We start from the raw sequence: 21,949 nt of genomic DNA, 5'->3' as shown, positions 1-21,949 counted from the left end.
AATTTATAGAAGGTCATCTTTTCATCCGTCTGTATTTTCAGGCAGTGTGATTTATCTTTGTTGAATTTGCGTAGAGGATCTTTGAATACCGATCTCGCGATAGTACTACCGCAGCTGATGGCTGCAAGAGGAGAAGGAGGAAGAAGACTGGAGCATTTACTGTTTTGACGGTTTTTCTTTTCCCTACATATGGACCTCCAAATGGCTGCGGTGATTCCTATCCAATAAAATACAAGCCTATTGGAATATTCTCTTCACAAGCGACGGACGGACTTTAAAATGGAGGCCGCCGAAGGTAGTTTGATTTAACGTGCTAGCTGACGAGCGTTGCTAATATTAAATGCACTTACAGGTAGCTCGAAGGCATTAATTGCTAGAACCTCGTATTTTCTTTAACGCTGTTGTAGGAACCAATTTAGAAGTACAATATTAAATTGCTCACACAAGCATAACTGGTCTAAACAACAATTGGTATCCATATGCTGCGAGTCGAGGTGCTCTGTTGCCGTAGGAATAAAAATGAATTTATTTTCACCAATTTGTGAAGTAAAGTATTATATTCTTGATATATAATGAGTGATGATATAATACACTCATTATGCACAGTATGTGAAACATCTGTTATGCATAAGATTTCGGCAGTGGATATTTTGCCGTGACCGGCAACTCCTGCTAGCGTTATTTTGCCATGAACGACTCTGATTGGACAATCGCCGAAGTCATGCGCTGGGCGTGTTTCCTACCTAGCTTCACCCCCTTCCCTTCTGTTTTTCTCCCCCCACGTTGTTTTATTTTTGTTTTGCCACTGATCACGGGCTGTTATTGGCATTGCCATTAGAACCATAACACCCACCTCAGAGCATACACTACTCACAAAAAGTTAGGGATATTTGGCTTTTGGGTGAAATTATAGGACGAGCCCAAAATGCACTCAAACCTTTACAGGTGAACATGTGGATGATAAAACCATGCAAAAAATGGAATTGGTATAACTTAACCACTTATGACACACTGTAGTTAGCAGAGCAGTGGGTGGGACATGCCAAAATCATGTAAAAATACATAAATAAAGACTTATTATAATACTGGTATGTGTGCAAATATTTGTCCACGTAATAAGACTACATTTCATTCTGTTGTATTTTAATGATGACTGATTCTGATGTGGCACTTTATCATGATATTGACCCAAAAGATGTCCTTAACTCCCAATCAGTGGTCACTGGTGACTAAGGAATTTGAGGCCCCCATGAAAAAATATCACCGCGTCAAGTATATAAATTTGTATTTTTTATTTTCGAGAGCCTTTTGACAGTAATGAGCCTTTTAAAATCACAACATTTACGGAGTCGCATGCTGTTCTGCTGTCCCCCCCCCTTCCCCACAGGTGTGAGTTGCGCCACGCCCACGGATGAAATGAACGGTGCTGGCAACTTAATGGACTTCCTGGAGGAGCCCTTCCCTGACGTGGCCACTTATGAAGACTTCCACACCATCGACTGGCTGAGGGAGAAATCAAGAGATACCGATCGCCACCGCAAGGTTGCGAAAGATGATTTGTTGTTGCGCCACTTCCTCTCATCTCTTATTACCACAAAAACTGTGCATGACCATACATGCATTTTTTTTTCTTCTCTCTAAGATCACCAGCAAGAGTAAAGAATCCTTTTGGGATCTGACCAAGAGCCTGCTGGATGCCTGGTCAGGATGGGTGGTGATGCTGCTCATTGGACTCCTCTCAGGTTTGTCAGGAGCCCGTGGAACTCTACTTTGACTCTTTTAGTGCAACTCTTCCATTCCTGCTGTATTGGATTAGTTAATAATTATGCCTTTGGGACATATTAAGAGCTCAATAATTTGGGGGAAGCCAGCAAACACATTAAAGCAAGGCTTTGCCGTATATAGCCAATTTCATACACAAGCTAACGCAATGTTCTTCACATAATTAAAAGGTACAACATTTTAAAAGCATTTACAAACCAGAGAATTAGATTTAACTCATTCCAACCCCAAAACGTTGTCTAACACTCCCAAAAACATATTTACATGTTTTTTTTTAATGTTTTTTTATTTTTATGCATGAGCATACAGAAGGCCTTGATGCAGCCTCTGAACTGAAGAGGTGGCTTAAAGCAATGGTAGTTTTTACAAAAACGGCCAGCAGGTGGTAGCAGAGTATGATATCAGCCAGGGACATTTTGCAACAAGCTCTTTTTGCCAGTGTTTTCATCAGGAATGTGAATATTGATGAAACTTAGCTATTGTCTAATGCTAATTTCTGCAAAACTGAAATAGATAAAAAAAATTATTACAATAAAAATAATATTGTTTTTATAGCAATCAAACACAATATTCTGTGAGCCTTGCAGAGGAGTGAAGGGGGTTGCTTCAGTGAAAATGGCTGCGAGTGAATGAGTTAAAAGCAAAATGTAGCGCATAGCAAATGTTCGTCCTGCGTTACATTATGTTTAAAACTTTGGACATTACTTTTGAAAAACTGCTATTGGAGAGGCCAGCACCAATCGCCACAGTGCACTGAAACGAGCCATGCAGACGCAAGGAAATGCAGAGCAGTTGTGCGGTTCAGTCACTGGTGACATGGCATGACACCTTCTTGTGACTGGCTCAGCCGGAAGGTCCAAAATTGCATTCTGAATAGACAATATGTCTGTGTAATTTTTGTTTCTTGCATTTCAAAAACATTCTCTATGTCACCTTTCATTTGGCCTATGCCTTCTTGTTACCATGGTAACCGCAGTCTTGGCTACTTACCGCGGTGTTGGCTTACTCCTCTTTCAGACGCGCTGAAAATGCAAAATCAGCCACCATTGATTCGTCTCAGCTCTGAGAAATCACGTTGCACCTGTTAATAAGTCTATTTATATTTAGTCCTCTTGAGTATTTTGCGCTTCAGAGTAGTGCACGTGGCTCAGGTGTGCCGTTATGTCATATCCAGGGACGTTGGCTGGAGTCATCGACCTGGCGGTGGACTGGATGACGGACCTGAAGGAGGGCGTGTGTCTGTCCGCTTTCTGGTACAGCCACGAGCAGTGCTGCTGGACGTCCAACGAGACGACCTTTGACGACCGTGACAAGTGTCCGCAGTGGCAGAAGTGGGCGGAGTTGATGACGGGCTCGTCTGAGGTCAGAAGAACACAACATGATGTCATAAGTACTGTGGCGCCTTGAGATACGAGTTTAGCTACTTAGATGCTAATTGTTAGCTTGAGTGACTGTCCATAGTGTTTCCCATCGTATGTTAGGATTCAGGTAGTGGAGGTTATGTGGTGTCTTGAAATCCACCTCGTGTAGTTCTCTTTGTTTTATGATCCGTTTGACAGAAACCTTCAGCTGACAGAGACAATAAACAGCTTGAAGCCTTGTTAATGTTTTATGTCATCTGTCTTGTCAAGTGCCTTGTTACAGATGCAGCTATTGCGAAAGCGCTGTAGAAATAATATTACGTTGTTTTTGAAGAATCTATTAATTATATCTACTAAACTGCCACTTGTGAAGTGAGTTGTCTCCTGCTTCCATACAGCGCTCTTATCTCGGCTTTAAGCACTCAAGATAAAAAAATAAATCACCCGATTAACAGCTAGTATCTCAAATAACTCACGAGTTGAGTCACTCATACCTCAAGACACCACTGCACCTTAGGGATGTAACTATCAAATATTTTTAAAAATTGATTATCCTATCCATTATTCCATCGAATAATTCTGCCATTCGTAAGTTCTAGTGGTGCAACGGATCACAAAAGTCACGATTGGATTACGGATTTGAGTCATGGATCAGATGGTTTTTCGGATCAGCAAAATCAAAAATAAAAATAGTACTTTGTCTTCATTTATTTTGTAAAATGCTTTTCCCATTAAATAAAAACTATTCAAATTCAAAATGTCTAATATAGCCGTTTAGGATTTAGGAACACAACCTTAAGTACAATATGATGTAGAAACATTCATATTTTTACATGGTCCATGTGTAAAATAACAATGTGTTAATGGCTTAAAGTTGTGTTCCTAAAATCTAAACGGCTATGTTTGCCATTTTGAGTTAAATGTTTTTCTTTTTTATTGGGCAAAAGTGTTTTATAAAATAAATATAAACAAAGTTCTATTTATCTTTTTTTTTTTTAATAATGAAAAATACCTCAAAGTGTAATTTAAGGCACATTCCCTTCCTTTAAACATGGAGAGTGAATTACAATGTAGCCTTGGTCCAGAATATTGAAAAATAATTCAAGTAAGCCAGGTACCAGCTGCCAAACTCATTTACAGCTACCAGCCACAGGCAACCGTACGTAATGCTAACAGCTAGTTGCTAGCCACTTACGTCGGAGACTTCTGCCGTATCATACAATGACGGCGTAATTAATTAGACGTTTCTTAGCGCCCTAAATTAGCGATTGAATATGATTTTGGGTTAGCATTGATGTTGTTGTCAATCAAACGATAAAGAAATCCTAAATGTCTAAAAGGGAAGTCAAGCCAGCTAGCACGTCACGACGTGAGCAAACTTCAAAGTAAAAGTCTACTAAGGCTATTTACATTGCTGTCAATGTATTAGTTGGAAAACTTTATTTTGAAGTTAGCCTTAGCGTCGTCGAGGTGTTACGTTGAGCGTGTTTCAGCTTCCTTGACATGTCTGAATGGTGTCGACTGAATGTGCATTCTTTTATGTTTTTCTATGAATTTATCTAACCTGTTATTGAAAGGTTTTTCAAGAATTGTGGTAGGAGGGAGACAGGCCTATAATTTGTGAACTTGTATTTGTCCCCAGCTTTGTAGATTGTAATAATTTTTGCAGTTTTAATTTTATTCGGAAATTGCCCTGTTTGAAATGATAAGTTTAACGCACTGTAATTGTGGTTTTACTTCTATTACCATGAACAGCAAATCACATCATAACACATCATGTTTGATCTTTTTCAGGGGGCGGGAGCATATGTGTTAAACTACTTGCTGTACATCCTGTGGGCTCTTTCCTTCTCCTTCCTGGCCGTGTCACTGGTACGAGTGTTTGCGCCGTATGCTTGCGGCTCAGGAATCCCGGAGGTGAGCTAGTGACGGAGAATCAGGCTTTCGCAACCACTGCAGGTAAAACTGACCTGACGTGTTTTCAGATCAAGACCATCCTCAGTGGCTTCATTATCCGTGGCTACCTTGGTAAATGGACGCTGCTCATCAAAACGGTCACGCTGGTCCTGGCCGTGTCGTCGGGCCTCAGTCTGGGGAAGGAGGGTCCTCTGGTCCATGTTGCATGCTGCTGCGGAAACCTCTTCTGCAGCCTCTTCTCCAAGTACAGCAAGAACGAAGGCAAACGGCGAGAGGTACTTGCGTGCTTGTTGTCTCTAACTTGATGTGCTGGGAAACGCCTTCTCACCACATAAATTGTTGGCTGTTGCAGGTGTTATCAGCTGCAGCGGCGGCCGGTGTGTCGGTAGCTTTTGGTGCACCCATCGGAGGGGTTCTCTTCAGCCTAGAAGAGGTGGGTTCTGCAGTAGTGGCTTCCTCGGGGCCGATACTGATTATTAGTAGTCAAGGAGACCGATAAGCGATATTTCGAGCAGATATTCGTTTGCAGTAAAAGATAAATTATTGGTGTAAAAAAATAAAAATAATAATAACTTTGTTGAAATGCCTTTAACTCAATTTGCTCCCAAAAACATATAAATACGTTCTATTTAAAATATTACTATTGTCTCAAAAACGTATTCATACGATTTTTTTTAAATGCTTTTTTATGCTACAGCATACAGAAGGCTTTGATGCAGCCTCTAAACTGAAGAGAATGCTTGAGGCAATGGTAGTAATTATAAAAACCGCCAGCAGTTGGCAGGGGAATATAAGAGATCAAACAGGGCCATGTTGCAAAAAAGCTCTTTCCCCAGTGTTTTAAACAGATTTGTGAATAATGATGAAACTTAGCTATATTCTAATGCTAATTGCTGCAAAACGGAAACAGATAGAAATATACATAACATGTTTTTATAGCAATAGAACACAATATTCTGTGGCCCAAAAATTGCAGGGAGCTTCAGGGTCATCACCATGTGTTACCAAACGTTTCTACTGTAAATAAAGTTTTCCAAAATTTCAATTAACAGTGGGGTAAAAAAGTATTTGGCCAAAATCCAATAGGAAGTTTATGGGAAACTGGTCAAATACTTTTTTGCTCCGCTGTATTTTTTTTATTTGTATTATTATTAATTTTTAAAAACAAAACGTTTAGGGAGTTCCCAGTGTCAGCATCATCTTTTATAAAGTGGGAATTTAAATAAATAAATAAACAAAAAATTGCAGGGAGCTTTATGGGTCATCACCATGTGTTAGCTCTGTAAAGTTTTAGACTGTAAATAAAGTTTTCCAGAATTTCATTATACCAGTGGGGTAAAAAAGTATTTGGCCAAAATCCAATAGGAAGTCTATGGGAACTTGGCCAAATACTTTTTTGCCACACTGTAATTTCTTAATTATAATTTTTTTACCAATAATTTTTTAAAAACAAAAAGTGTAGGGATTTCCCAGTGTCACCATCATCTTTTACCAAGTGGAAATGAAATAAATACATAAATAAAAAGTTTCCTGTATTTCGTTGAGCCACAAATACATGCGAATGTAGCAAATTTGGGGTTTTCGTCAGGGTTCATAAAACGTTTCAAAAGATCTTTGCAGACATTGAAAAATTGTCTGAACAAGTTCAAAGTTTATTTTTGACAAGTAAAAAATCCAGATGAAAACTAAAAATTGGCTACGTTCGCAAGCATTCACCGCTTCGAGATAAACTACAGCTATATCGGCGTTCAGATTCGTAAAAAGGCCAATATGTGTCAAAATGCCAAATATCTTCACCGATATTCGGCCCGGCCGATAATCGGTCTATCCCTATTCTGCAATCACCAAAAAGTTTGAGACCAATCAACTTCCTCCCTGTCTCCCCCAGGTCAGCTACTACTTCCCCCTCAAGACTTTGTGGCGTTCCTTCTTCGCCGCATTGGTTGCTGCTTTCACGCTGCGCTCCATCAACCCGTTTGGCAACAGCCGCCTGGTGCTGTTCTACGTGGAGTACCACACGCCGTGGTACATGGCCGAGCTGGTGCCCTTCATCCTGTTAGGTGTCTTCGGCGGCCTTTGGGGGACCCTCTTCATCCGTGCCAACATCGCCTGGTGCCGACGGAGGAAGACGACCCAGCTGGGGAAGTACCCGGTGCTGGAGGTCATCGCGGTGACTGCTATCACTGCCGTGCTGGCGTATCCCAACCCGTACACCCGGCGCAGCACCAGCGAGCTCATCTCTGAGCTCTTCAACGATTGTGGAGCACTAGAGTCGTCGCAGCTGTGCGACTACATCAACAACCCCAACATGAGCCGACCTCTCGACGATATACCGGACCGCCCAGCTGGCCCCGGTGTTTACAACGCTCTGTGGCAGCTGGCGCTCGCTCTCGTCTTCAAAATCGTCATCACCATCTTCACTTTTGGCATGAAGGTCAGTTCGATTCAGTTTGCATTTGCTTTGTATAACCATCTGCATATTTTGTTGTTCCTATTGCTGTTTTTGTTCATAATTATACATTTGAGAACGCATAAGAAAGGAAAACTCTGGTATTTACAGTTTAACATGGTGAAAAGCGTTGTGGGAGTATTCGAATTGTCATAAAATGGGAAAATGAAGTTATCAAGCTAAGTTTATAAAGTTATTCCAACTTGAATTTTTTTTAAGCCTACCAACAGTGACATTTTTGTGTACGACGTGCTAAATTAAGTTGATGTAATTACCAACATAATTATTTGATCCCAACTCACAAAATAAGGTTAGCAACTTATAAAGTTCATCTCGCTGTAGAGTTTATCATCATTTTTTAGCTTGCATTTATGTATTAAAGTGGAGGTCAACCATAAACATTTCTTAACAATAATATGCTATATGTGACCTCACTAGTCTAAACATGACATTCTGATGAATATTATATTTGTGGAATATGAGTTATGAAGCAAAATCTAGCCGTTTTTATCCTTCTCAGGGGGCGGCCATTTTGCCACTTCCTGTCGACTGAAGAGGACATCACAGTTGCTCAGAGCTCAGGCAACAACCAATCACAGCAGCTGTGATGTCATCTTCAGTCGACAGCAATTGGCAAAATGGCCGCCCCCTGAGATTGATGCTCAACTCGTATCCCAGTAACGCAATATGAACCAGAATACCATATTTTAGACCAGTGGGGGCTGCATAGAACATATTATTGTCAAATAAAAATGTTTGGGATTGACTTCCCCTTTAAATCAAGCGATGTTAATAGATCCTCCTTTGAGAGTGTATAAAGTGTCTTACGATAACTTCTGTTGTAAATTGGCACTATATCGAAATAAAAGTTGAATTGAATTGCCGTATGAAAACACTGGCGTGATGGCATGACAACGGTGATGTCACCAGATCCCGTCAGGCCTCTTCATTCCCAGCATGGCGGTGGGCGCCATCGCTGGGCGGATTGTGGGCATCGCAGTGGAGCAGATGGCGTACCACCATCACGACTGGATCATCTTCAAAAGCTGGTGCCGGCCTGGCGCTGATTGCGTCACACCCGGGCTCTACGCCATGGTGGGCGCCGCCGCCTGTCTGGGTAAGCGAGGATCTCGTTTTCCAATCAAAACAGTCATTTGTGTGGGACAGAGAGTGAGAACGTTTCAGGACTCTGTGTTAGTGTTTCAGCAGCATACACTGTATGAGGGAGAGAAAAAAAAGGATGGCGATGGCAAAGGCGCTTCCTTATTCATAGTGTTTAGGGCTAGACCGATTATAGGTGGCGATATTTGGCATTTTGACAAATATCGGCATCGACCTTTTTATGAATCTGAAGGCCGATAAAGCTGAACGGTGAATGCTTGCGAACGTCGCAAATTTAGGGTTTTCATGAGGATTTGTGAGATGTTCACAGACCATTTTTACTTGTCCAAAGACTTTTCAAACATTCAGACCATTTTTCGCTGTCTGCAAAGATCTTTTGAAACCTTTTACAAAACCCTGATGAAAACCCCAAATGAGCTACGTTCACATGCATTTGTCACTCAGTGACTTACAGGGAACTTTTCATTTATGGATTTATTTAAATTTCAATTGTATGAAACTGATGCTGACACTGGGATGCTCCTACACTTTTTTAATGAAAATAATAAATAAATTACAGTTGAAATTTTGGAAAACTTTATTTACAGTAGAAAACTTAAGGGAGCTATTTACTTACTTAGTTTTTAATTTAACTTAACACATGCTGATGACCCTGGGCTTCCTGCAATTTTTAAAAAAATTTTTTTTTAAATAAAGCTGTCAATTCTTTGTATGTTTAAGATTAAAATAATTTTTTTTTTTTGTAAGTCTAACGCTAATATTTTCATTTTATTATTTCATTTCATTTATGGATTTATTTAAAATTCCACAGTATAAAAATGATGCTGACACTGGGAACTCCCTACATTTTTTATTTTTTTAAATTAAATAAAATTAAGAAATTATGTTGAACTTTTGGAAAACTTTATTTACAGTAGAAAACTTTAGAGAACTATTTACTTATTTTTTTATTTAACTTAATACATGCTGAAGACCCTGGGCTCCATTTATGTTTAAAATGAAAAGAAAAACGTTATTTATTTTTTTATTCTGACGCTAGTATTTTCTCTTTTACTGCCAACGAATATTGGCTTGAAATATTGGTTATTGGTCTCCTTGACTACTAATAATAGGTATGGTATCGGCCTTCAATAAACCATATCGGTCTATCACTAATAGTGTTGCATTATTTCAGGCGGCGTGACCAGGATGACCGTGTCTCTGGTGGTCATCATGTTCGAGCTGACCGGCGGTCTCGAGTACATCGTTCCGCTAATGGCGGCCGCCGTCACCAGCAAGTGGGTGGCAGACGCCTTCGGGAAAGAGGGCATCTACGAGTCGCACATCCAGCTCAACGGGTACCCGTACCTGGATGTCAGGGATGAGTTCACCCACCGAACCCTGGCCGCCGACGTGATGCGGCCCCGTCGGAACGACCCGCCGCTGGCCGTCCTCACGCAGGACGCCACCACCGTGGAGGACGTGGAGATGTTGATCAAAGACACGGATTATAACGGTTTCCCGGTGGTTTTGTCCCGAGATTCGGAGAGGCTCATCGGCTTTGTGCAGCGCAGAGACCTCACGCTCGCCATCAGTGAGTCACTTTGGCAGGCCACACACGGTAACGCTGGGCATTGGTTATTAACAGCTAAGTGGCCATGTAGACAATTAGTCTCAGTTATTGTCATTAAACTATCCATTCTTTTTTATTAGGGAACACTATGTCAGGCTGGTAAAGTGGATTCTATATCATAGTTTCGGATAAATTTTTCAAACGCGAGTGCAGACGTACGGTATTGGCACAATACATCCCTATTTTTTTTTTATATAACCTTTCAATTTCCAGTTTGCATATCAACAATGCACAGCAATAATATCAACCATATATTTTGTAAATATATTGTCAGTATCACTTTTTAAAGATTAAGTTAAAGTTCCACTGATTGTCACACCCACCTAAGTGGGGGGAGAAATTCGTTCTCTGCATTTGAGCCATCCCCTGAGGGAGCGGTGAGTAGCAGCAGGGGCTGCGCTCAGGAATCATTTGGTGATCTAACCCCCCAATTCCAACCCTTAATGCTGAGTGTCAAGCAGGGCGGCAATGGGTCCCATTTTTAGAGTCTTTGGTATGATCCGGCTTTGAACCCACAACTTCCCAGTCTTAGGCCGGACACTCTACCACTGATCTGGTTTTTTACTTATATTTCTAATAGTCCACAGTCTTTCTCCAGCTATCAGATTGAACTTCTAATTATTTAAGTCTAATTATTTATTTTAATTTCTATTTATCTAATTATTAAATGTTAAATTATTTTTTAATTAATTTATTTATTTTATATAAAATTATTAAATTGTATTTAAATAATTCTAATTGTTTAATTAAAGTTATTTAGTTAATAAAATTAGTGCTGTCACTATTTAATATTTTTTATAATCGACTAATCGGGTTCATTTTAATTTTACATTAGAGTGTATTGCAAAAGCATTTGACCTGAATTCCTGTTTATTAACCAGTGATTTGTGTTTATACTTTGTATTTGTATAGTGATTTAAAAAAGGGGGGGGATTGATGTTGTACTATGTTACCAGTTTGGTCATTGTTTTCCAAAGTATAAACAGCCCACCCCACCTCTAGCCGCATGGAAGGGTGGAACACTAGGGAGGGAAGGAGTGGAGGGAGCACCGGGGGAGGGGCGGTACCCCAGAACTCCAGGCCCGGCAAGGAAAAGTGGCGGTCGTCACGCCAGCGTGCCTAGTGATACCTAACCCTGAGTTACTGAGTTCGCCAGCTCGCCGACTGGCGAACTCTACCCCTACACCGTGAATGTGACCCCACCCAGTGTATATACACGTGTGTGTGTGTGTGTGTGTGGTGCATTCAAATTGGGAGCAGGTGAGAGGGAGCAGAGGGAAATTATTTCCCTTACTCCGATCAATCCTAAATTAATAAATGATGTACGATTGATCAAAAACAAAAAAGTGACATTTTCAATTAAACCCACCCATTTCCCCCAAATTGTATGATGCAGTCCAGGAAACAATGAATTAACAAAACGGGTAATTGGACAAAAGTGGACATGAGAGAGCCAAAAATGTTAGAAATGATAAAAATCCGGGAAAGGTTCATTCCAATGAATTAATATAGCTAAAATAGTTGTTAAAAAAAGGAAGCAAGTTGGACTCAGGAAACAAATGTTAAATCACACTTTGTACATCTCTCCACAGAAAATGCCCGTCAAAAACAAGATGGCGTGGTGAGCAGCTCTGTGGTTTACTTCACTGAGGACGTGCCGCAGCTGCCGGCCAGCACGCCGCAGCCCTTGAAACTGCGGCGCATCCTCAACCTGAGCCCCTTCACCGTCACTGACCACACGCCCATGGAGACGGTAGTGGACATATTCCGCAAGTTGGGCCTCCGCCAGTGTCTGGTCACACGCAGCGGGTAAGGCAAAGGACGTCACACAGTTAATTCTGTTTAGGGATAGACCGATTATTGGCCGAGCTGATTATCGGTGCCGACATTTAGCATTTTGATAAATATCGGCATTGACCTTTTTAAAATCTGAAGGCAGATAAAGTTGGTATCTCACTGAGCGGTGAATTCTTGGGAACGTCGCAAATTTAGGGTTTTCATCAGGATTTGTAAGATGTTCACATACAGTTTTTACTCGTCGCAAAGACATTTCGAACATAATCAGACAATAAATAAATAAATAAAATTAAGAAATGATGTTGAAATTTTGAAAAATGTGTTTACAGTACAAAACTTTAGAGAAATATTGACTTAATTTAAAATTTTACTTAACACATGCTGAAGACCCTGGGCTCCATTTATTTTTAAAATTAAAAGAAAACCTTTTTATTTTATTTTATTTTATTCCGACGCTAGTATTTTCTCGTTTACTGCCAATGATTATCTGCGGTTAAAGCAATGGTTGTATTACAAAAATCGGCCAGCAGATGACAGCAGAGTATAAGAGATCAGCCAGGGCCATGTTGCAACAAGCTCTTTTTGTCAGTGTTTTCAACAGGAATGTGAATTTTGATTAAACTATACTCTAATGCTGCAAAATGGAAACGGATATAAATATACATTTTTTTCCTGATGAAAGAAGAGACTCAAATCTTTCTTTTGGTAGGTTCCATGTTTTTATAGGAATAGAATGCAATATTCTGTAGGCCTTGCAAAATCTGTCAAAATCCAGTAAAACAGTCGGGAGCGAAGGGGGTTGCTTCAGTGAAAATGGCTGCGAGTCAATAAGTTAATTATCGGTATAGGTGTCAGCCTTGGAAAAAAACAAATTGGTCTCTTACTAATTGTGTTATTGGCTGCTTATTTCTCCGTTTGTTGTCTCGCCAGGCGTCTGCTCGGCATCATCACCAAGAAGGACGTACTGCGTCACATGGCGCAAATGATGAACCAGGATCCTGAGTCCATCATGTTCAATTAGCCTCGTGACCTTCTGTGAGAAGCCCCTCCCATTTGTGGACAGGCCAGCCTCAACCTGTACGCTTATTCCATGTGCGTGCCGTGACTGTCCATCCGCGTCGCTCAACATGGTCCACATGGCGTGAGTCATTTTTGGGACAACAGGCTTGCACTGTGAATGCTTGTATCTGTCATACCTTGACTTAAAAGTGAACCAACTTGTGAGATTATTTTTTTTTAGCTTGGGTTTTCTAGCCAAAGTTTAAGGTACGTACGAGCTTCAGATACGCCACCACTAGATGGCGGCAGCAAATGCCACAACATCCGCCCAGCATTGCATGATTTGATATACAGCGGTGCCTTGAGATACGACTCATGCGACTTTTTTTTCTTTTTTTTTTAAATAAATAGATATGAGCTGCCGTTCTGGCTTTTTTTTTTTGTGACCAAAGAAAAAATCTTTAGAAGAGTCTTCAAGCTGTTTAATGCCACTCCCAGTTGAAATTTACTGACAAACTAAACTCTCTCTTTATAAAACGACCACATGACTTTGCTTTAAAGTCTGCTAGCTTCATGCAAAACAATGGGAAACGCCATAGATGGACTAATGAATAGCATCTATGTTGTATGGAGGACCAAACAACAAAATAAAAAATAAATAAGTAAACAAATTAATCAATAAAAGTGAAAATAAAAACGGAAATAAAATATTACAAAAAGAAATACAAAAAAATATATACATGGAAATAAAAACAATACATATATTCATAAATAAATAAAAGAATCAAGAAATAAATCAAAAAATAAATGTGGAAATAAATACAAAATAAATATATAAATATAATTAAATAAATATCAAATTTTTTGAATCACGTTTTTAATTGTATTATTTTTGCTCATATATATTGTTTTTATTTCCATTTATATTTATATTTTGTATTTAATTTTTGAATTGAATTAGATTTTTTATATCCGTTTTTATATTCACTTTCACTCATTTATTAATTTATTTATTTATTTATTTTTACTTTTGGTAGTTTTGATCCTCCATAATGTTGTTGTATTGTTGTAACACTGCGCAACAGATATTTGAACACAAACGTGTAAACAGACAATATAGCAATACTCACAGGCATATAGTTTTAATCCTCTGTGACAAACTTATTTCTGCATCTGAAAGTAGTTGTGAAACTATTTGTTGTCTGCATGACTAGTAATATATAGTGATCCCCAGTGGCCAAGTCACACACACCAGAACGATGCGCAATGAATGACTAAACTCGTATCTCAAGGCACCACTGTGCAAGTAAATTGAGTTGCGAGCTCAGTCACAAATCAAACTTGTAAATCAAGGTACCACTTTATCTGTGCGTATGTGTTTTAATGGGTCAAATGAATTGTTGGTTAGAGATACTATTAACATGATTATTGTAATTGTTTTAACTGATTATTTTAATACAAAGTACTTTAGTGTACCTAATCACTGCAATGTCACCGAGTACACCGGGTACTCGAAAACTGCACGCACGCATCCCACTTTCCTAACCTACCTACTGAAGATGCAGGGTTTCATTTGTGGTGTGAATAAAAACAAAGGGAACCGAACTGTTAACAAAATACATTTTTAATGTCCTATGTCATGCTTTTGTCGTGGTGAGAAAGAACCTAACCTAAGTCAGCTGCTCCCTTCTGTCACACTGAATTCCTCATTTGTAAATGTCGGTCTAAAACATCCTGTCTTGAAATGCCAAGAGAATTTATGTCATGTTTGTGTATTTATATGATTGAATGTATTTAGTTGGAGACATCTGAATTAATTTCAACTATTTATCAGACATTTGCACTTTGGTTGGAACATGTAAATGCAGTCATAGAAAATAAAATGTTTAGCTGATCTTTAATATTCTAATCACGTGGGTAGTGTGTTTATGTAAACAAGGCCTACTGTCACACATTTACTCAAACATAACATACAACATCTTTTCAAATCAGTGTTTGCTGGCTGCCGCCTCCTGCTGGCTGGCTCTCTCCAGGTCCGAGTAATACTCCAGGGCTCGCTTCACTGGCTCCACAATGTGTTGCTACCGGAGCAATGCACAAAAACGCTTTACATGGCCGCAGCTTGTCATTAGAATGTGCGATTTCATCAAATATATATATATTAATTTTTTTTACCTCCAGACAGGGAAAGAGCTTAGTGAGCTCTGTAAAGAGCGGCAACAGGACAAAGCGAATGAAACTGGTCTGCGAGGACGGCTTGGAAACTTTGTTGCGGTCCATGAATGGAGTCACTGGAAGGCCTTTCAGTTTTTCTGTGTCACCCTGCAGTCCAGACAACACACAAAAAGGTCATTTCATGCCACTTTTACTACCAGTAATAATCATTCAATTGGGACCACAGCGTTCCTTATGTTACATACTCGCTGAGTACCCCAAATCACCCTTTTTCTACAAGTATCAAATATGTGACCTAACTAGTCTAAACATGACATTCTAATTAATATTACATTTGTGGAATATGAGTTATGAAGCAAAATCCAGCCATTTTTATCCATCTCAGGGGGCGGCCATTTTTCTATTTGCTGTCGACTGGAGATGACATCACAGTTGCGCAGGGCTCAGGCGACGACCAATCACAGCTCACCTGTTTTCTGAAGCTGCGCTGTGATTGGTTGTTACCTGAGCAACCGTCATGTCATTTTCACTCAATAGCAAGTGCCAAAATGGCTGCCTTCTAATATTGAGAAAAACTGCTACCTAACTTATATTCCACTAACGCAATATTAACCAGAATACCATATTTAGACTAGTTGGGCTGCATAAAACATGTTATTGACAAATAAAATTGGGGGGGGTTGACTGCCCCTTTAAAGTGAGTTGAGGAGCTTCATTTAGACAAATGTAGTGCTTTTCTGCTATCTTGTAGCATTGAGAAGAAACTACAACAATTTTTAGGATGGGATCAATTAATTACTCAAAGATTTTTTTTTTGTCGTGGCAGGGCTCGGTTCCTATCTGCCGCCAATAACAGGTGAACAATTTCACCAGCGCTTTTGTGATAATGATTTCCTTAAAGGGCCATTCAGTAATCCCTAGCACCATCTAGTGGTGAACTAGTAATTCATTCATTTTAAAACCCGACTGTTTATGTCAATAGTATGCACACACAAAAAAAATTGTATCGTATAAACATATTTTTTTATATAATCGTCGGTCTAGTCATCACTAATTATATTTCATGGCTGTAGTCTCACCTTACTAGAGCTGCCATGTTTGCCATCTTGCTGCTACGGATGCCCAAAGGACAACTTTGCGAATGTAGCTATTGCATCGAGTGTCGGACCCAAAGGGTCAACCGCAGTTTACCTTCCACAGCTGAGGCCTGCAGGTGCTCGTCACTACCTCCCATGATTCATGCCCGTCGCTTGTACTTTCTGCTTTGCTTTCGTAAGCTTTTACTAGCTTTTTTTCCCCCTCTAGGTCCTCCCGCTAGCCGCTCTTGTTAATGGGTTTATAACTAACCAGTCTAAGGTGGGATTCGAACCCTCAACTCCTGTTTACTAGTCAAAGCTCGGCTGCAGTACCCATTGAGCCACATATGACTCTTGTTGGCCACTCCCACTTATTGCTCCGACTAACTCCCACTAGCCGCTCTTGTTAGCTGCTCCGGCTAATTCACAATGGCCGCCAAGCCGCCGTTGCTGGCTGGGATGCTCGTTTGCTTACACAAAATAAGGATTGGTGGCCAAACGTGGTCTCTCTGAGCCTTCATAGTGTGCGTTTCTCTGCGTGCTTCTATTGCTATTCTTTGACCACTAAGGACTCTACACACTGGGGCTTTAACTTCAGAGTTAGTTTTTCACGTCATCGCACCACTTCCTGTTTGTGCTTCAAACCTGGTTGAAGAACTCCTGCAGGAGACAGTCCAGCCAGGGCTCGGCCACCGCCATCGGCCTGGCCTCGTTGGAGATGTCGCTCACCTTCACCATGATCTTCATCAACTGCACAGGGAAGAGAGAACACATATTTCCAAGTAAAATCCAGAATTCCAGTAAGGACAAATCTAACTTTTACTTTATTTTACCGTGTCACTAGATGACGGGCAGCAGAAACGGACAATCAGAAACAAGTGTGTGAAGGTTCACTTCTTTACCACTTCCTTGTGATCCTTGTTTCTGAAGTCAAACACGGGCTGGACGCTCTTGAACTTGTTGACGATTTCGTTGTGTCGAGCCATGTCAGTGGACAGAATGCACCTGGAAACACATCGTGATGTCAAATGGCTGGAATAGAAAGCGTGAGTAAACATTACCTGATCATTCCTGCTCGAATGTGTTTGTACTGCTCTGTGGACACATGCTTGAGGATGTTGGACTCCTCCTGCACAGATTTAACCAAAGAGAATTGAGAAATATATCAAAAGTGTAGATGCTGAAACGAGGCTGCAAACACCTTGGCCAGGATGCCAAAGGCGACGGCACAGTGGTGATTCTCCAGCGGCGAGATGTCATTGTAACGCAGAGCCAGGTCGGTCTGAGCGTTGATCTGTCACATTTAGACACAAAATGTCAAAACAGTCTCAAGAAAGGAGGGAAGTGAGCCCAGAGGAGCAAGGCAACCTGATAGACGTTGTTGTAGCCGGGGTGGTCGAGGTCGTGGCACAGAGCAGAGGTCAACATGATCAGAAGGTCCATCGGGTCCAGCTTGTTCCTGAGGTCTGTCAGCCAAATGAGTCCGTACATCTGAACAAGAGCACGACACTTTTTAATAATCTAAGTTTCTTGTCCTGGCTAAATGTGTAATTGCACATCCACTACAGTAGGTGGCAGTGGCGCTCTTATTGCCAAGAGCGTGTGCAAGGAGTATTAGTTCTGAAAACAAATTATTTTTAGGTGTGCTGTTGTCATCACCAGCATCAAGTTGTGAATTGGTGCTACTGGCTAATGGACTGGACTCGGGTTTTCGTACCATCTGCGTGACACAGAAGCAGTGATGGAAGTTATGGAAGGGGATGTTGTTGTAGTGGCAGTAGACCTCAAACAGGAAGTTCTGGAGGACGTCCACTTTGATGTGGAACACTGTCAGGAAGTCCAGGTCGGTGAACATCACCTGGAGGAGCATCAGCATCTCTGGCTCCTCCCACTGCCTGTCAGCAGCGTATTAAATGAACATGGGTGGAGCTAGTGCATGCTCTGAGCGTGTGTTCGCACTTACCAATTGTCAAACGTGGGAGTTCGCAGACGCTCTCTCACTTCTTCTATTACCTGCAGCGTGCTGCAATCAAACTACAGTATTTCTTTTAAATTCTCCAGACTGGGTGTTTTTAGCTGTATTTGGCTCAAGATCCTGTTGGATCCGGGACCCACGACGACGATGCATTTAAGACCAAGCTTTCTGACACTCGACAGCACATTTCGATCCAGAATGACTTGAGATTGTCTTGAGATTTGATCCTACTTTTTTTTTTTTGCTATGCTTTACTTTTTGTGTCTGTAAACAGGCTGATTTGACTTACAAAAAAGTTCAAATCTGGTCTCATCTGTACAAGCTACTCCAAGAAGTTTGTAAAACTTCCGGTCTTAGTTATTTCAATGACCACTTGTAACGTGCGGTGGCTGATCAGCCATGGACGACGCTGCTGGATAGCAAAAAAAATTAATTGGAGATCAAACAAAGGGACTGGAAGTCCACAGGTTTACTTTATTAACAGAAACAAGTAGGCGTCTTGGCGCTACCACGCGTCACAATTATGCGTGGAAGTCCACAGCATCAATACACTGGCCAAACGAAAAAGTGCTGCATAGGCATAACAAAAACAACGAGGCGCCACCTTGTGGCGCGGTGCCATACTGCGGATTGTTAAACATGGTGGGTTTTTCTTTCTCTAACCAAAAGGGTACCTTCAATTTTGCTTGTGCCAAAAAAAAAGACTGGATCTACTGTAAAACACGGAGATGGCTGTTACCTTCTAGGGTTGCTTTGCTACACCTGGCTCAGCTTTGTATTTGCAGGGTCTCAAGACCCTCGAGGCATTCTGGAGCCAAATGTGCTTTCCATTGTCAAAAACATTTGCTCTAAAAAGCAGGTTTTGAGTGCTCCAACAGGCTAAAAACTCACAGCTAAAAACACCCCCAAAATGGCGTAAATCAAAACATGGGTCTATTCTGAAGCCTTAAATTCAAATCTACAGTAAATCCATTTGAACATCTGTCGGAGGAGCTGAAACGTGTGGCAAAATTTGAGTGAAGGGAACCATAATTTTTGTCCAGACCAGTTTCTTCTGTTGGGCCACAAAAATAAATCGATTTTCATTATTTTCCGTTTTTTTTTTCCAGTATCAAGTTATTTCAGTGGCCTTTTGAGGGGTTTTCATTCTTCAACAGAAGGGGACCAACATTTTTGACCTAAACTGCAACAGAAGCAGTCCACTCGGTCACCTCATGTTGAGAAACTTCCGGCGAACCTCCTGGTGCTCCTCTTCGATGTTCACTTGAGGCCCTTTGGCTTTAGGCGGGAACATTGAAATCTGTTGGGCACTCTCATCCCTGAACAGACCCATCCAGCTCAAGTGCTTGGCGCTCTGACAAGGAACAAACATTTCAGCTCCGATGCACGCAGGCCGACGCAGATTCTGAGCAGGATTACAAACCTCAAGCTTTCGCTTAAACAACTCGACCTGACTCTTTAGGTCACTGATGATTTCTGGAGTTTTTTCTGCCTCTTCCAGGACCTTGGTCTCCAGGTGACACAGCCTGAGGCCACATACACGTAAGGAAGGAGACTTTTGCTTTCTTTCACACTTGTTAGTCAACCTCTGAGATGGCCTCACCTGTGCTCCATGTTGTCCACATCAGTTGGCATAGCAATGCCTAAATTTGGACACAAAGATTGCTGTATACTTAGACAAACATCAACATATGAAATCTGCTACTTACAAAATGTTCGGGATATTGTTTGGTTATTTGGGAATTCCACCCGCAAGCTCATTACACCTACATTTTACTAAACTAGCCAAGGTTATTTTAGTTAATGAAAACTAATTTGGGGGGCAGACACAAAAACAATTTTAAAAAAACACACAATTTTGTCAACGAAATAAAATAAAAACGAAAATACTTTTAAAAAAACGAAAACTAACTGAAATTAACTATAATTCTTGTGAAAATATCCTTCGTTTTAATCTTTGGTACCATTATTAATTTAATGCATGAGCCTTTGGGGATGATTTTAAATGTGATTTTAAGTAATGTACATTTATTGAATCGGAATAAGGACGTTTGAAAGTGTGTCGCACATAAGTGACGTCATCTAGTAGCAGCCAATAGAAAAGCACCTTCAGATGACGTCGCTCCTAGGCGAGAATTTTGCGTGCTTGCTTTTTCATTTAACTCAGCCGAAATGCAACGCTAGGTAAGAAATTAGTTACTTTTTTCATTTTGCTACGGTGTTCATTAAATATTGCGCACAAGTAATACACATAAAAAAATAAAATAAAAACCTGAAACTCACTAACTAAACTAAAACTAAACATTTTTTAAATAATTAAAACTAACAGAGCCACCCTGAAAACTAACTAAATTGAACTAAATTTAAAAAAATAAACGAAATAAAAACTAACTAAACTGAAAATTCCAAAACTACAATAACCCTAAAGTAGCCAATATAAAGTATGCACAGCCAAATGCTCAGAAGAGTTGTTGAGGATATTGGAGTTGATTCAAATAATGACAAACGAAGGTTGCTTAGACAGAATGAAATGAATTTTGGTCCCACTGCAGTCTGCACTCACTCCGGAGGTCAGATGTCACCACCTCCAGCCGATAGTACGAATCCTGGCTGTTGGGCTCCAGTAAGGGTGAGATATTCACCATGCTGCCGTTTGCCTCGTACAGCTTCAGGATGTGATGAGGAGATGCCTCTGCTGCTGCTCGGAACACGTCTGCCAGAGGTCATGACAGAAGACGGGCAAGTATGAGCAGCTTCATATCTGCAAGTTCCAAGTTAATAATATACAAAGTCCAATCAAATCAAATCTGCCAATTCGTTCACTGGTTAATTGCAGGGGCTGATTGGAACATAGTTTGTTTCTGTCACTGAGAACGCAGCTCTTTATCCTGAGGACCTGTCACCACCACATGGAGTTCGAGTCCTTCCACACGTCACTGATTTTTTATCGCACTTGTGATTCACATGACATTTCAGTCTTAACATTTTCATTTTTGGGGGGGAACATTTTTTTTTGTTAAGGAAATGTGACATAATTCAATGAAATGGTATGAATAGATTACAACCTTAGTACTCATGCTTACCTTTAACTTCTTCAGCTGTGCAATCTGATCCAAACTCTGCTCGTTCCACTTTTCCATTGACCATAAAATGAATTATTTTTGTAGCCATTTGCTTGCCAGGTGGGACATGACGGGCTTCAGGAATGAAAATGAGATCTCTTGACAGTGACATGTAGGAGCCTAATGTGTGCAGGAGCACCTGCATCTGACAGAAAACCCGCCCACCCATCTGATTGGGCCATGCATTGCACACATCAGCCAACAATGATCTTTTCACCTTTACTTCAGTACCCACACATCCCTCTTTCAGTTTGTCCTTGCATCCTGCCACCCTTTTGTTTGTAGTGTAGTGGTTCATATAGCTCATTTGGCGTGGGATCAATTTCCACTCATTCACAAATTCCCGGGAAAGAGTCAATATGACTCAAAGTGAAATTTCGTTGCTCTGTACTTGTGCATGTGTAATGACAATAAAAAGATATTCTATTCTAATCCACTTTTCACTCTAAATCCCATGGGATTAGTGCCCGGGTCAGGCTGTCCCCGCCATGGCATTGAGCAAGATCAAATCCTGATTTATCGCCTGTCAATTGCAGGGCACATACTGTATAGACAAACAACC

General features: G+C 40.6%; 2 protein-coding genes across 5 annotated transcripts; one reads left to right on the top strand and one right to left on the bottom strand.

Annotated features, from left to right (window-relative positions):
* Nucleotides 1-95: 95 nt before the first annotated feature.
* clcn4 (Cl-/H+ antiporter 4) lies at nucleotides 96-14,940 on the top strand. 2 transcript variants are annotated; one of them, XM_086068593.1, is made up of 12 exons: nucleotides 96-295; nucleotides 1,388-1,542; nucleotides 1,643-1,742; nucleotides 2,957-3,144; nucleotides 4,938-5,060; nucleotides 5,129-5,335; nucleotides 5,413-5,493; nucleotides 6,949-7,494; nucleotides 8,440-8,626; nucleotides 9,806-10,204; nucleotides 11,836-12,052; nucleotides 12,971-14,940. In XM_086068593.1, exons 1-12 carry the CDS (start codon nucleotides 280-282, stop codon nucleotides 13,059-13,061), a joined length of 2,310 nt encoding a protein of 769 aa, XP_085924719.1. In that variant the 5' UTR covers nucleotides 96-279; the 3' UTR covers nucleotides 13,062-14,940. The 2 variants fall into 2 exon arrangements, with proteins under 2 accessions (XP_085924719.1, XP_085924718.1); XM_086068592.1 differs by having other exon boundaries at nucleotides 9,806-10,231.
* Nucleotides 14,646-21,528, bottom strand: LOC147180012 (high affinity cGMP-specific 3',5'-cyclic phosphodiesterase 9A-like). 3 transcript variants are annotated; one of them, XM_086068594.1, is made up of 14 exons: nucleotides 21,349-21,528; nucleotides 20,829-20,978; nucleotides 19,869-19,908; nucleotides 19,689-19,791; nucleotides 19,477-19,619; nucleotides 18,254-18,313; nucleotides 18,008-18,185; nucleotides 17,659-17,781; nucleotides 17,492-17,584; nucleotides 17,352-17,419; nucleotides 17,193-17,295; nucleotides 16,936-17,040; nucleotides 15,215-15,361; nucleotides 14,646-15,120 (listed from the first exon to the last, which is right to left on the bottom strand). In XM_086068594.1, the coding sequence occupies exons 1-14, from the start codon at nucleotides 21,497-21,499 to the stop codon at nucleotides 15,028-15,030; spliced, it is 1,557 nt and encodes a 518-aa protein (XP_085924720.1). In that variant the 5' UTR covers nucleotides 21,500-21,528; the 3' UTR covers nucleotides 14,646-15,027. The 3 variants fall into 3 exon arrangements, with proteins under 3 accessions (XP_085924720.1, XP_085924722.1, XP_085924721.1); XM_086068596.1 differs by lacking the exon at nucleotides 21,349-21,528 and having other exon boundaries at nucleotides 20,908-20,978; XM_086068595.1 differs by lacking the exons at nucleotides 20,829-20,978; nucleotides 21,349-21,528 and adding an exon at nucleotides 19,975-20,317.
* Nucleotides 21,529-21,949: the final 421 nt, after the last annotated feature.

Source organism: Leptonotus elevatus, chromosome 2 (genome assembly GCF_054856555.1).
Source record: "Leptonotus elevatus isolate MCC_2025b chromosome 2, RoL_Lele_1.0, whole genome shotgun sequence".
NCBI classification, from domain to species: domain Eukaryota; kingdom Metazoa; phylum Chordata; class Actinopteri; order Syngnathiformes; family Syngnathidae; genus Leptonotus; species Leptonotus elevatus.
Note: the sequence above shows the minus strand (reverse complement) of the source record. Positions and strands in the feature narration are given on the sequence as shown.